The 12,997-nt window shown below is 39.6% G+C and overlaps 1 protein-coding gene across 3 annotated transcripts in view; it reads left to right on the top strand.

Annotated features, from left to right (window-relative positions):
• The window catches only part of METAP1D (methionyl aminopeptidase type 1D, mitochondrial), a 129,223-nt gene that overhangs the window by 31,991 nt on the left and 84,235 nt on the right, over positions 1 to 12,997 (top strand). The window contains exon 1 of one of the 3 annotated variants that reach the window (XM_075284153.1): positions 2,783 to 2,864. The exons of the other annotated variants lie outside the window; for them this stretch is intronic. Coding sequence (XP_075140254.1) covers positions 2,832 to 2,864 — 33 coding nt within the window. The 5' untranslated portion in view covers positions 2,783 to 2,831. Of the gene's footprint in view, positions 1 to 2,782; positions 2,865 to 12,997 lie in introns of those variants that run through there. 3 annotated transcript variants of the gene reach the window in all.

Raw genomic sequence — 12,997 nt, 5'->3', positions numbered from 1 at the left:
AGCATCTCCCTCCTCTCCCCTGTCCTCTCTGTTTTATATCTACTACATTATTCTAGACAAACTTGTTTGGTGACTTAGAGAAAAAGTAGAAATACTTTAGGGAATTGAATAATTTCATATCAATCCATGCTATTTACACCATAAAAAGTGATTATTTGAAACTCTACAAACTGCAACCTATAAGGCAGCTGGAGGAAGTGTGTAAGGCTGCATTCACACGGAGGAAAATGGTGAGGAATTTGGTGTGGAATTTCAGTGCTGAAAAAAAAGCTTCCCATTGACTTCTATGGGATCCTTTTTCTGCTAAAGGAACCCATTGAAGTCAATGCAAGGCTTTTTTTTTTCAGCGCTGAAATTCCACACCAAATGCCTCACCATTTTCCTCCATGTGAATGGACCCTTAAAGAAAAAATAACCTATTTGCCTGTCCCAAAGGCTCCATTGTCAGCTGTTGCTGCCCCTTCTGTCTTGTACTGGAAGCCCCGAATCTTATGTGACTGCTGAGACCAGTCATTGTCCTTAGCAGTCCCTGGTAATGAAACGATGATGGATGTGAGTATGCATTTGTTTTTTTATTTTACACCTTCCCCAGTCGCTCCATGGCTTACTCCTAAATATGGACAATGCCTTTAGCATTGAATTGGGTTTTCAAGGATTGTGTTATCAATGACTTATCCTTGGGCTAGGTCGTCACTGTCATATCAGGGGAGAACTGGCTCCACCACTGATCAGCTGTGTGAAGAGGCTGAAGTAATCGAAGGGCATTGCGGCCTCCCCACTGTTTATCAAGTGCGTCACCATATAGTGTCTATGCATAGATGGATCTGAACTGCAACCGAAGAACATACCACTGGCCTGGTAACATCTGAGTGTATGGTAGGTGTCTGCCCATATGATATTGATGACCTGGTCACCAATATTTATATTCCAGAAAACTTCAGGGTTGAGGCTTCACGTAGTGGAAACATAGATTTCTTTGTTGCTGCAGTCTTTTGAGCCAAAGCCAGGAGTAAAAGTATAAGTAGGTCCTATATATGTTCTATTAATTTTGAAGCCATTCTTGGCTTTGGCTCAAAAACCTCAGTAAAATCTGCAACAAAAAAAGCTGCACTTCCGTAACGTGAGAATCTACCTAAAATCAAAGAGCAGAGGTTCTAATTGCCCTTTACCTGATTTATCATGCAATACATTTGCAACGGGGGCGTTCACACAACCGTTGGTGTCCGACAGTAGTGTCCAAAGCTACCGTCCGTTCAAGATTTTAACAACGGACACTAGCTGTGTGGGATTTTATCTTGTGTCCTTTAGTATCCTTAAAGGGGTTGGCCACTTTCAGTCCAATATTGACAAACAAATGTACAATAAAAAGATATACAATTCTCCAATATACTTTCTGTATCAATTCCTCACAGTTTTCTGGATTTCGGCTTGCTGTCATTCATTCTGTTACTTCTAGAGGATAAAACTCTGACCATGGTCATGTGATTTACGGTCCATGGTCATGTGAGGAGCACACACGTGTACAGCTTATTACCAGGCAGATGTCTGATTATTGGCACACCTTCTGTATGGACAACAACAGCAGTGTGAACCCTATCTAAGAGACTTTAAAAAAATTCCAGCTATTCAGAGGAAATCAGACGATCTTGTCCAATCTTTTTGGTTCTGCAGATCTAGTATTTATCATTTGAAGACCTTGTCTGTAGGAGACAACTTAATTCATTTCATATTATTTGATTGGCGACCATCCAGTTGGCACCATCAGTTAGAATCCTCATAAGATACATGGTCCAAAAAGCAAAAATTTAAATGTATCATCCATTATCATCTATTCCAAAATGAGACAGAAACAGAATCCACCGTACAATACATGAATGGTTGGTTATAAGGATGCATGTCATAAAGAAAAATGCAAATAGGTGCACAAAAAATTTGCATACAATTTAAAAGTATTCCTCCAAAGTAAAGCCATTCAGGTATTACACTTAAAGCACTTTACAACTGTCTGATTACTGACTTCCCATCAATTATCGTTTGCTCAGTTATTTTATTGTCTGTTTGTATACATATTTTTATCAAATAATGTACTATAAGTGGATTCTAGTCTAGTATATATGAGGTTGTTTTTGGTGTTATAACCAAACTATTCAGATCATACTTAGACATATTAATATTAGATATTAATATACAGTATTTATTAACTATATATATATATATATATATATATATATATATATATATATATATATGTATATATATATAATTGAATGGAATATTAAGCATTAGTTTTAGGACCAGTTTTGTCCACTGCTGACGCTTTAGGCATTCCAGTTCTTTCAGGTGACTTTTTGGAGTTAGGCTTATGTTTCTATAGGAGACTCTGTCGCAATCTCCACTTTAAATCAGTAGACACAAAAGTCCTGCATGGCTGACTTTCACCTCCATTGTTTTAGTTTTAAAGTGATGAACATCCAACCTACTCCATTATCGTCAATGGGGTCCATCCGACTTTGTGTGTGACCTCTATTACAGAAGTCCCCTGTCCGTTGTTCTGTTCCTTCGATGGACCAGAACAATGGATAGACCAACACTAGTGGGAACCTAATGTCAGCAGTGCAAGAGGAATGACACTCTATTTCTGGCCATTATATGGCTTGTACTCTGTTTTTAAGCAGTTCTCCCCTTTTCCATGCTCCATATCTACTTTTTGGCTGCCCCTGAGGTGGTGGGAAGAAATAGCTGCCATGAAACGCATTGTGTGTTGAATAAAAGATTTAACTTGGACCAGCGCGCCTCCTGTCGTCTTCTTTGAGCCATCCTGGAGAGATGACATGATGTCTGCCATAGACTACACATGGATAAAGGTAATAGCAATAGTATAGAGATGTATAGTAGAGAATAGAGAAACAACAAATGATGTCGATGTGTATAAAGTTCTGGGGGAGAAATCTATGTGTGTGTGTCAGTGCTTCTCTATCTCTGGCTCCTCATTTATGTAATCTGATCTTTCATTGAGCTGACAGTCTGTCTCCACTCCCAAGACTGATTTAGCATAGAATTCAGAGTATGTGAACAGGTTTTTGGTGGTATAGGGAGAAGGAGTCTGAGAAGTGGTGGAAAAGCCTTCTTGTCTGATAAGATACATTACAAGGTTTCTTATATTTACATGTACAACGGTTCACCATGCACAGAAGTTTTTTCCAGAACTTTCTCAGTCTATTTTTTTCTACTGATGTGAGTGAATAATAGAAATGTGCAATAATGGAAGTAACGGAAATGAATATAATCTGGTTCTTATTTTTGGCTCATATGAAATGATTACACGTCGGGTGGTATATAGCAATAGATAGGTCCGATGTCAATAATCTTGTATTCGGGATCCAACAACAGATTTTCTAGACTTATCAGTTCAGTAAAGTCAAATTGTTCCCCGTTTACGGCCAAACATGATTTTGTTCCTTAAAAAAAAACATTCTGAGGCCGAGGCTTCTGGTTTTGATTTAGATGCTCCAAGACAAATTCCTGTATTTTCTTCATAGTAAAGTGTAGTAAGCAAAGTGGAATGTTTCTTTTGCCAGTTGGAGCGCTGACATTTTCCAGACATCATGTGTAAGTAAAGGGGCTTTATTCCCCTGGCGTTAGCTGTGTGAGAAACTTTCAGCACAGCAGTGACCAGGCTGTGAGCTTGAACTTGCGTTGCGCTGTTCACTCGGAACATTTCATATAGTGCTTTTAGATTTTCTAGGTCATAAGCTGCACATTATCTCCAAATTGCAATTTCTTTTTCTCAACGCTATTAGCAAATCTGACTCTGCTGTGTGCAGAATGTATAGAATTATTGAAAGGCTACATTGACCTAAGATCGGCAACAACAAAGAGCAAACACAACAGATAGCTGCAGCCTCCAGTCCTTTGTGTTTTGTTGTTGAGATCATGGCCGTGAAAGTATGGAAGTACAATGCACAAGAACATCTGCCTTTTTAGCGTTGTGTATTCCAGGGGCCATTTATAGCGTTGTTGTATTTGTCAGATCTATCCTTTATGTGCCTGTGATTTGCCGCATGTTTATTTTATAGAAGGGTCATTTCGTATGTTCGGTTTTCATGCAGTTTTAATGGAACGAAAACTGGGGCGAAGTATTTTTTCATTAATAACATTCCCTATCAACAGGTTAAGGGTAAATTAGTGCTGGGGCTCCCATCGCTGACCATAACATGGGGTACTCCGGGGCACCTGTTCTTGCTATAGATGGAAATACCAGAGGTCACCTAGTATTGTATTGTGTATTTTTAGGATTTGGACCTGATGAAGAGAACCAGAGTAAACAGAAACGCGTTAGCCTAAAAATTTCTATTTCCTTTTACATAACACTTGATATATCTTTGGTCTTCTTGGTTGGTGGTGCAATATAATCTTCTCCCTTTTGGTTGCTTCCACCTTAAGGATTCATCTCCGACAGATTAATTTGGAACGGTGAAACATCCATTTCACCAGATATGGGGGCCTAAATCCTCACAACATAAGGACATACAGTACTTCTGGTTTAGGGGCTTCACAGCTGGTGACAGGTTCCACGGGATATGCCATAAATGTTTATTAGATGTGGTTTCTCCTCTGGGACCAACCACTATCTTGAAGACAAGTGTTCGCTTACTCCAGTTTTTAAGACTCTCTCTATACACTTCTATGGTGTAAGCAGGCAGGAACTCCCACAGAAGTGAATTAGGAGAGATCCATGGTCATCTCTCCACTCACAGCAGGTGTGAGACAGGGAAAGTTACCTTTGCAGAAGGCAGCTAGGGAGTCTGAAACTCTCATTCTTTTGGCCCGACTCTAGGAACCCCTGGCCAGGGTTGAGGGGAGTCGGCGATGTAAGAGAGAGGCTATGTGGCTGCAGGGACTCATCACTCAAAGATCAGGCACCTTGCTACACTCTGTGAAGGTAAACTTTGCAGCTCCAGGAACATGCTTATACTGTGTATAAAGGTTATCCAATGCAGGGAATGCCCTGGTAACCTTTATTATTCCCTAAATAACCCATTTAATATAGTTTTTTTAAAACTTTAAAGAAGTTTTTCCAGGAGTATACTGTTTTGGAATTGCTAGATGAATAATTCCCCAGTAACTGCTGCTGGAGCCTGGAAGGAAGGGGAATGACAGACATTGAGTCCTTAAATTGAAACCACCCCCAGTCCCTGCCTATTTACCTCAACTACCCTAGGTGGTAGAAGATAACTGGGCGACAGTCCCTTCCTTTGATCCGGGTGAGAATACAGAATGCAGACAAGACACAAGACAAACAACAACAGAAGGTTGATAAGGCTAGCCAAGGGGGTCCAGTCAAGCAGCAAAGCACAGATTCAGAATCCAAGAGTGTAGTCACAAGAAAAAGCCAAGGATCAGAAATGTAATGATAGCAATCAGGATAGAGCCAACACGCACAGAAAGGCAATAGCAATCATTAGGGAGTGGGCTGGAAAAGTATATAAAGGACTAGATTGGCCAGGAGGAATATCAATCAAAATATGCTAAGTTAACTCCAAAATGACCAAAGGAACTAGAACACTGGGTAGACTGACACACAGGAACGAATCCTTAACTGTGCTACAACAGCAAGAGCAAAGGATCAAAAATGAACCCGCCTCCTGCGCTGAAGCTTGCAACCGAAGGATTGTTCAGAGGCCCAAACAAAGATGTTACATATACATTAATAGGGTATAACACCAATGTCTAGAAGGTAGGAGACTACAAATCAAATGTACAAAAGGGACAGTGACTTGTCCATGCAAATGTCTGTGCTTGTTCTTGCAGTTCAGTCACATTCAATAGGATGAAAACCCCTTTAACTTTATGTAACTATATATTCATGAATAGCAAGTAGCTGCAAAAGTGGGAGTGAACTTTTTAAGAGTTGTATCCTGTATAAAAGTTACAATTACATATATGGACCCCTTATAATAAGATTAGACTCCAGATTGATAGTGTAGTGTTTAATTAAAACAAACAATTGCACCATTTTTGTTCACGCCACTTAGTGATCACTATATATACATTTAATTATAATCATTTGATAATCATGATTGCTATACTGAAACTAGTAGAGCTTGTGGATCAGTCAGTAGAATAACAGAAGCACTCTATATACCAAAATATAATGTAAGAACAGTACAGTACTTTTGCAGCTTGGTATAAGAGAAAAAACTCTACTGAAACTAATAGTTTGTTGCTCAGTCAGTAGAATAACAGATGTTCTGACATATAGAGCTATACCATATACCTATTTGCTTTGTAAGAACAGTATAATACTATTGCAGCTTGGTATAGGAAGAAACATCTACTGAAACTAATAGTTTATGGCTCAGCCAGTAAAATAACAGATGTACTGACCTATAGAACTATCTCTATATACCAATTTGTTATGTAAGAACAGTACAATACTATTGTAGCTTAGTATAAGAAAAAACCTCTAATGAAAATAATAGAGCTTGTGGCTCAGTCAGTAGAATAACAGCTTTGTATACTCTGTTTTTTTTTTTTTTTTGTTCAAATCCTTGGTCAAAGCCAATTTAAAATCAAGTTTAAACTTTAAATGAATACCTCATTTATATTCACTACATTGAGGTGACATCACAGTGCAGTGAATACTAATAAGTCTCCCAATAACCCCTGGTGAATGGAGATGTCTGTGTATCATCAGTGTACTTGTATAACTATTTTAGCTTCTAACGAAATATGATTGATACCCATTCTGCAGGATAGCAACTGTGTAGCAGCCTCCACTCTCTTCCCTTTTATATTTGGGTAGAAATGACAAAATACATTCATAAATATGGCACACATTTCACTTGTCATATTTCCGCCATAGAAAGATTGACACGTGATGCCCATTGTATTTGGTTTGTTTTGACATGATCCTACTGTGTAATTTCAGTACCCGTAAATCTAAATTTCTGGGTTATCATAATGTTATCTCCTCTAATGCTCAAAGAGGGAAAAAATAACAAAAAAAAAAAAAAATCATGCCTAGTAGAATTCCTGATAAGTTGCAGTATTGAAGATATAAGGTTAATCGAGACGCCAAGGATATTTCATTTATCCAAATAACTCGCCGAGAGGCTCGAACATTGTCATATTGTAACATGAAAACACAGAAACAAGCCCCGAGTCCCATCTGTGTACATAATTCTGCTCAAGTAGCATTGGATCGTCTAATACTTGGCTTAAGAAAAGTGATATTTTTACATGCTCTCCCTATGGGGTTTTCAGATGAGTATTTCCCTACAGTTATGTCTTTTATCTTCACATGCTTGATTTATGCCTGGAATACATTATCTTTAGCCTCTTAGTTTTTTTTTCTCTCCAGTGTGCTTCATTGGTCCCAATAGCAAATGTAGCTTAGAGGGAATTGTAGAATTTGTAATGAGGGTTGGACATGTGCCAGGATTAGCAGTTAAGAGAGTAATGCAATATACACACAACCAATAACTACAATACTCACAAATATACACTTATGAACAACATAGAAATTCCTCTTAAAGATCGATAATTTATTTAGATCAAATAATAGTATATTTTATTTGTAATGTTAGGTGTTTATTTCTTCTCTATTCATACAATAGAATGGTAAATATCTGGGGTCCAATAAAGGGAACTAAACCCTTTTGCCCAAAAATCATAGACCCTTTATTAAATTAGTATATCTGTGCAGGTGAAAGTCACGAGCCCTTTCAGTTTATCTATTTAGCCAAGGGGGCTTGTACATGCTAATTAGCATATATTAGTAAATACCAAAATACAATTGTGCCCCTACCTGTGGATCGGATTTATTTTTCCAGCCCACGCCATAGAAGATCAATCAGATCTAGGGAATTTGTCATGTTATTCAAACTATTCCTAAATCGTTTTCGCAGTGTGCCGATATTACGGAATTGGCACCTAAGCCTGAAAGGTAATGGAATCGCTTTTCCATCCTAATACGCCATAGGTAACTGACGGTAGCAGCAGGCAGCAAGTAAACTATAATCCTGCATCACTGTGGTTTGCATACTCTAAGGTCACCCCGAAGTATTCATTAGACACCACCATAGGACAGTATGGACTTGGCTGCTTGGGACCCAGGTTGCAACTCTAGAATAAGGTGCCAAAAAACAGGTTCACTTGCAGGCTAAAAGACCAAAGCAGAAACCTTATGGCAGGCAAAGAGGGTAATACAAAAGCCAGAGGCAAAATTCAGGAGAGAATAACCAAAACTAAAGCAGAGGAATATCAGAAGTCCAGGCCATACTCAAGTCCAGGAGGTCACGGAAAAAGCCAAATCAGCAAGAGAGGGAATACCCAGGAAGACAAGCTAAGATCAGGAAACCTACGAATGAGCAAAAAACAAGTGTTTTGTGAGTATGTTCTGAGAACGTAGAGCCTAGAAAAGTAATGTAATCACAGGCTTCTGTGTAAGCAAACTTAGAGCAACAGAGATGCGGGAAAGGCAGGTGTTGTACAGAATCTCTCCCAGCAGCACTGGGCAGAGGAAAATGACTATTGGGGTGAAGAAATAGAAGCATGAATAGTTAGATTCTCGACAGGCAATTGCTTTTAGGGACAAAGGGGTGCACATGTTCTGCTCAGCTACTAATATTTAGGTAAGTCAAAGGGGCTTCTATATGAATACCAGATCCCAAGGTTTCTTTGAGAATCATACTTCCCCACCAGCTTGCCTTCTTCCCATAGGGCATCCTGGTATCTCTTCCCGAGGTAAGTGACACACATGCATCCTAAAATCCACATCCATTGTGTCATGGTCCAGTTATGATGCTCACTTGCCCATTGTAGGTACTTTTGGCATTGAGCAGGGGATCAAGCATTGGTACTCTATTGTGTTTTTGCATCCACAAAGGAAGTTGCATTGTGTCCTTTCTATCACAAGGGTTCAGCAAGTGTTTTACAGCAGATCTTTGGGATTAGACCAAATGGCTTAGGTTTCACTCCTTCCATGCATCCTGTTGCCACTTAAGTCATTGTCCTACCTTGGATAATTTTTGGTCTATACTAACCACTGTATCCCGAGACCACCCCACGAGTCCTGCAATTTTTTAGATCCTCAGATCAAGTCATCCAGCCTTCACAATTTAGTCTTTGCCAGTGTCGCTCGGGTCCTTGCACTTAACGTTCTTCCTACTTCTAATGCATTAACTTAAAGAACTGACTCAATGTTCTTGACTTCAGATCTGGTAATGTTACGCCGACTGGTATGTGTGCAATGCGTGTTTGCAATTTTAAATATATATTTTTACAAAGCAAATCCAGCTTTTCTGAAAGTGTATTGATCAGCCTGCAGCAATCTTGTATTTGGAAGCTCAGGGATAATGTCTCATTGATGTGCTCCCAAAGTACCGGGACCTTTAGCTCCTCTTATAAAAGACAAGATAAACAGTTTACAAAGCGAAAAAGTAAACACTTTAGTAAAAAAGAGAAAGTGGGGAAGTGAAATGAGTTGCAAATGTTTGTTAAGTGTTTTCTTTTGTTATTCAGCAGAGCCTGTCTGTCAAGAGTGTTCTTACAGGCAGAGACAGATGAGGAGATGTAGCTGAGCTGGCTAAGTTAAATCATGGAATAAAGGGTTTGTAGCATTTAAACAAATATATTTAACCATAAGCTGTCCCTCTAACAGGGCATCTCAACTGTTTATTTCACCCCTATGGCCCGGTTCACATCTTGCATTTGGGGAGTCCGCTTGGGCACCCCCTGAATGGAAACCTATATACATTAAAAAGCAGTTACCTAAGGAAACCACACGGACCCCATAGACTATAATGGGGTCCGTGTGGTTTCTGCACGAATCATGCAGAAAGAAAAGTGCTACTTGCACGACTTTTCTCTCTGGAAACTACAGGGACCCATTATGGTTTATGGGGTCTGTGGGTTTCCAAGATAACCGCTTTTTAATGTGTATAGGTTTCCATTCGGGAACAAATGGAAACCCGAACGCAGATGTGAATAGGACCTGTGAATGGAGATAGATATATACATGATCAGTGACCTCATATTCTCCAATGAGAAGAGTCTAATGTGGGAGCAGAGGACCCCTATATTTATGATAGATTGGGTTTACAGTTTGGGGTCTCTTATCAGACACTTATGATATTTTCTGGCAATATGCATGAATCCCTCTATAAGGCTACATTCACATTCCCTCCTGATTCTCTATTGGGGACTCTGTCGCAATGTCTGCCTGAAATTCTTGTCCCTTGTTTTAAAGCTTGTGGATTAAAAAGTTGCAGTTTTGAAACCAGCACCGCACCTCCCATGAGGCGACCTGATACGACCGCTTCAGGCGGTCCTATGCCAGGGCCCCGAGGAGGGCGGCATTTTTGCTGACCAAAGCCAGTCCAGGAATTCTATATACCGGTATATTGCATCTTGTGTATATCATGCACATACATAGCAATTCCAAAATGGTGACTTCTTTGCCTGCTCTGTGCTGAGCATCTCAATCCTACAATGAAGTCTAAGGAGATGAGAAATGATTTTTGTATCTTTTTATATTAAACAACATATTGACCCACGACCTTGTATTATAATCTAGTTATGTAGCTCCTCATTTATTTGTGTATTCTTGTCCTTTACAATAGGATCCAAAAAATCCCATATATAATCCATAATAAACTAACGTAATTGTTCAGACAGGTTTCACTACATCAGCAACTTTTTTCTTCTCCTTTTTTTTCCCTTGTCATGCATTTGACAGATATTAAAGTTACCAGAAGAGATAGCATTTACTTGATGTGAGTGTCTATTTTACTCCCAGCATGCCGTCTTTTCACCACCAATATCTCCCGAGTGCCGGCCTACAGTTTGGTGCTGTGTGCATCTCTAAAGTCAGCATGAGGTGGACCCTTCAATAATAAAATCAATAGCTCCTTAAGTTTAGCAGGTAAATGGGGCTGTTCGTTTAAACAGAGTCTTGATCTCCAGAATACAAGAAGACAAGTGAGTTTGTTGAGTTAGTCAGCCACGGCTGTCAGCGGCAAGACAAAGAAATGGATTAGAAGTAGCAAACGTATGCGACATGTTCAGTTGAGAGGTTCGCTTTCAGGTTATTTTGGAGAGGCGGCACCACACAGTCGTTGTATTTTCTTTGTATTAGAATAGTCATTTCTTATATAATATGGCTTTTGTACTTTATATTTCTCAAAAATATACCATAATGATGTCTCCATTTTGCTCCATTTTTTGGAATATTCTCTAGGGTCAACCTTACATACCACTTTCTTGACTAGTGTTTCCCAACTTTTTAGATTGTTCTAAAAAAAATAAATTCTAGCACATTTTTAAATTTACAGATGGAATTTAAATTTATTTTATTTGTAAATTTAGAAAACCTCGCTACATGGATTTTTTGCAGTGCAGGTTTGATGCAAACCTATTAAAGCTACACCATGTTATACTTCCCATCCAGCACATATCAAAATTCACCATCACCACCCTGTCCTTTAGTTGCCCCACCAATATACAAATCACCTCAATATTAGCATGACCACCACTGCCTATGCTCCCCCAGTGGCCCGACACACCGTATATGGTTCCCCAGTGGCCAACACTTTATAATGCTTCGTAGTGGGCACCCAGAGACCTAGTAATACTCCCCAGTGGTTCCCAGACACATAACAATGTTCTCCAGTAGTCCTCAGATACAAAACAGCCATCCCACACTGTAGTTGTGCTATACAAATTAAAAAACAAACAAACACATAAATAACACTTACCCATCCTTGTTCCCCCCGAGCTCTAATGTTCTTGTCTGCAGCTTGGTGCATCAGGCCTTCACCGGGCATTACTAGCAAATGCCGAGTGCTAGAGCAGGAAGCTAAAGGCTTTCTGCTCTACCATTCTTTTCAACTATATCGGCATCCTCAGGATGCTGATATAGTTGAGGAAGACAAGCAGCCATTTCCCTTCTGAATCACCGTGGCACTCCTGTTGACAATCACATTTCCAGACTGTCGCCCTGCTTAGACAGGGCTGTGGATTTGGTAAACCATCTTTCAACTCTGATTCCCACTCCTCTATTTTTCCACACTCCACCTCCAACTCCTTCATAAATAGCTGACAGTGTTTAGATAAATAGCGCCCTTAGATTGATACAATATATTTATATGATTCAAATTTCTATACTTTCCTTAATTCCTTTCAAAGCAAATATGTAACAAGCCAACTAGTTTACCAACGTGGCACAAAAATGACTCCATTACCCTGCCAGTCACTAGAATGGTGGTCCAGAACCCGATCCCCCCACCCGTTAATCCTCACTACACAACCAGAGTGAGGAGGAGCGTGAATGGAGCAGTGGGCATGGATGCGCCCAGTATTCAGTGTCTGGAAACGCGCTGGGTTTGATGTTTTTGTCTTTCCGGGTCACATGTGTGACCTCTGTTGCTCAGTGTGGTGAGGATAAATAGAGTCGTGGGACCTTATATATAAATGTTCTTTGTTGGAAAACTAATATAACTTTGTTTGTGTGTTCACAGGTCACTTTGGTTAGATTGTGATTTTTATTTTGTAGCCAAAGCCCGAAGCAAAGGCTAAAAGGAGTAAAAATTGTTCTGTATTGATCTGGCCTTCAGGAGAGAGGAAGCTAAAGACTGATAAGGTTAAAAAAAATCACCTTGGTTTTTCTTCAGCACTGCAGAGTAGTATTCACATTGCCCACTTTTTAACACAAGAGGTCAACAGGAGTTAAATATGTCTCCACTGCAAAAATTACCAATAAAACTGGACAGGAGACGGAAACCCGGCAGTCAGTTTTCATAGAAGCCCACTGGATGTGGGGGGATTCTTGGATATCTGAGTAACATGCTTTATGGTTGCATGTGTGATAAGAGAGGTGACTTACTATGTCTTTGCTGCCCAGTGGCCCATATACACCTTAAAGGGGCTCTATCAGCAGATTTACGGGTTATGAGCTAAAGATATTCCTGAATAGCCTTTACCTTGGTAATCGATA

The sequence above is a fragment of the Leptodactylus fuscus genome, chromosome 8 (assembly GCF_031893055.1).
Source record: "Leptodactylus fuscus isolate aLepFus1 chromosome 8, aLepFus1.hap2, whole genome shotgun sequence".
Lineage (NCBI taxonomy): Eukaryota > Metazoa > Chordata > Amphibia > Anura > Leptodactylidae > Leptodactylus > Leptodactylus fuscus.
This window is presented reverse-complemented; position numbering and strand designations above follow the sequence as displayed.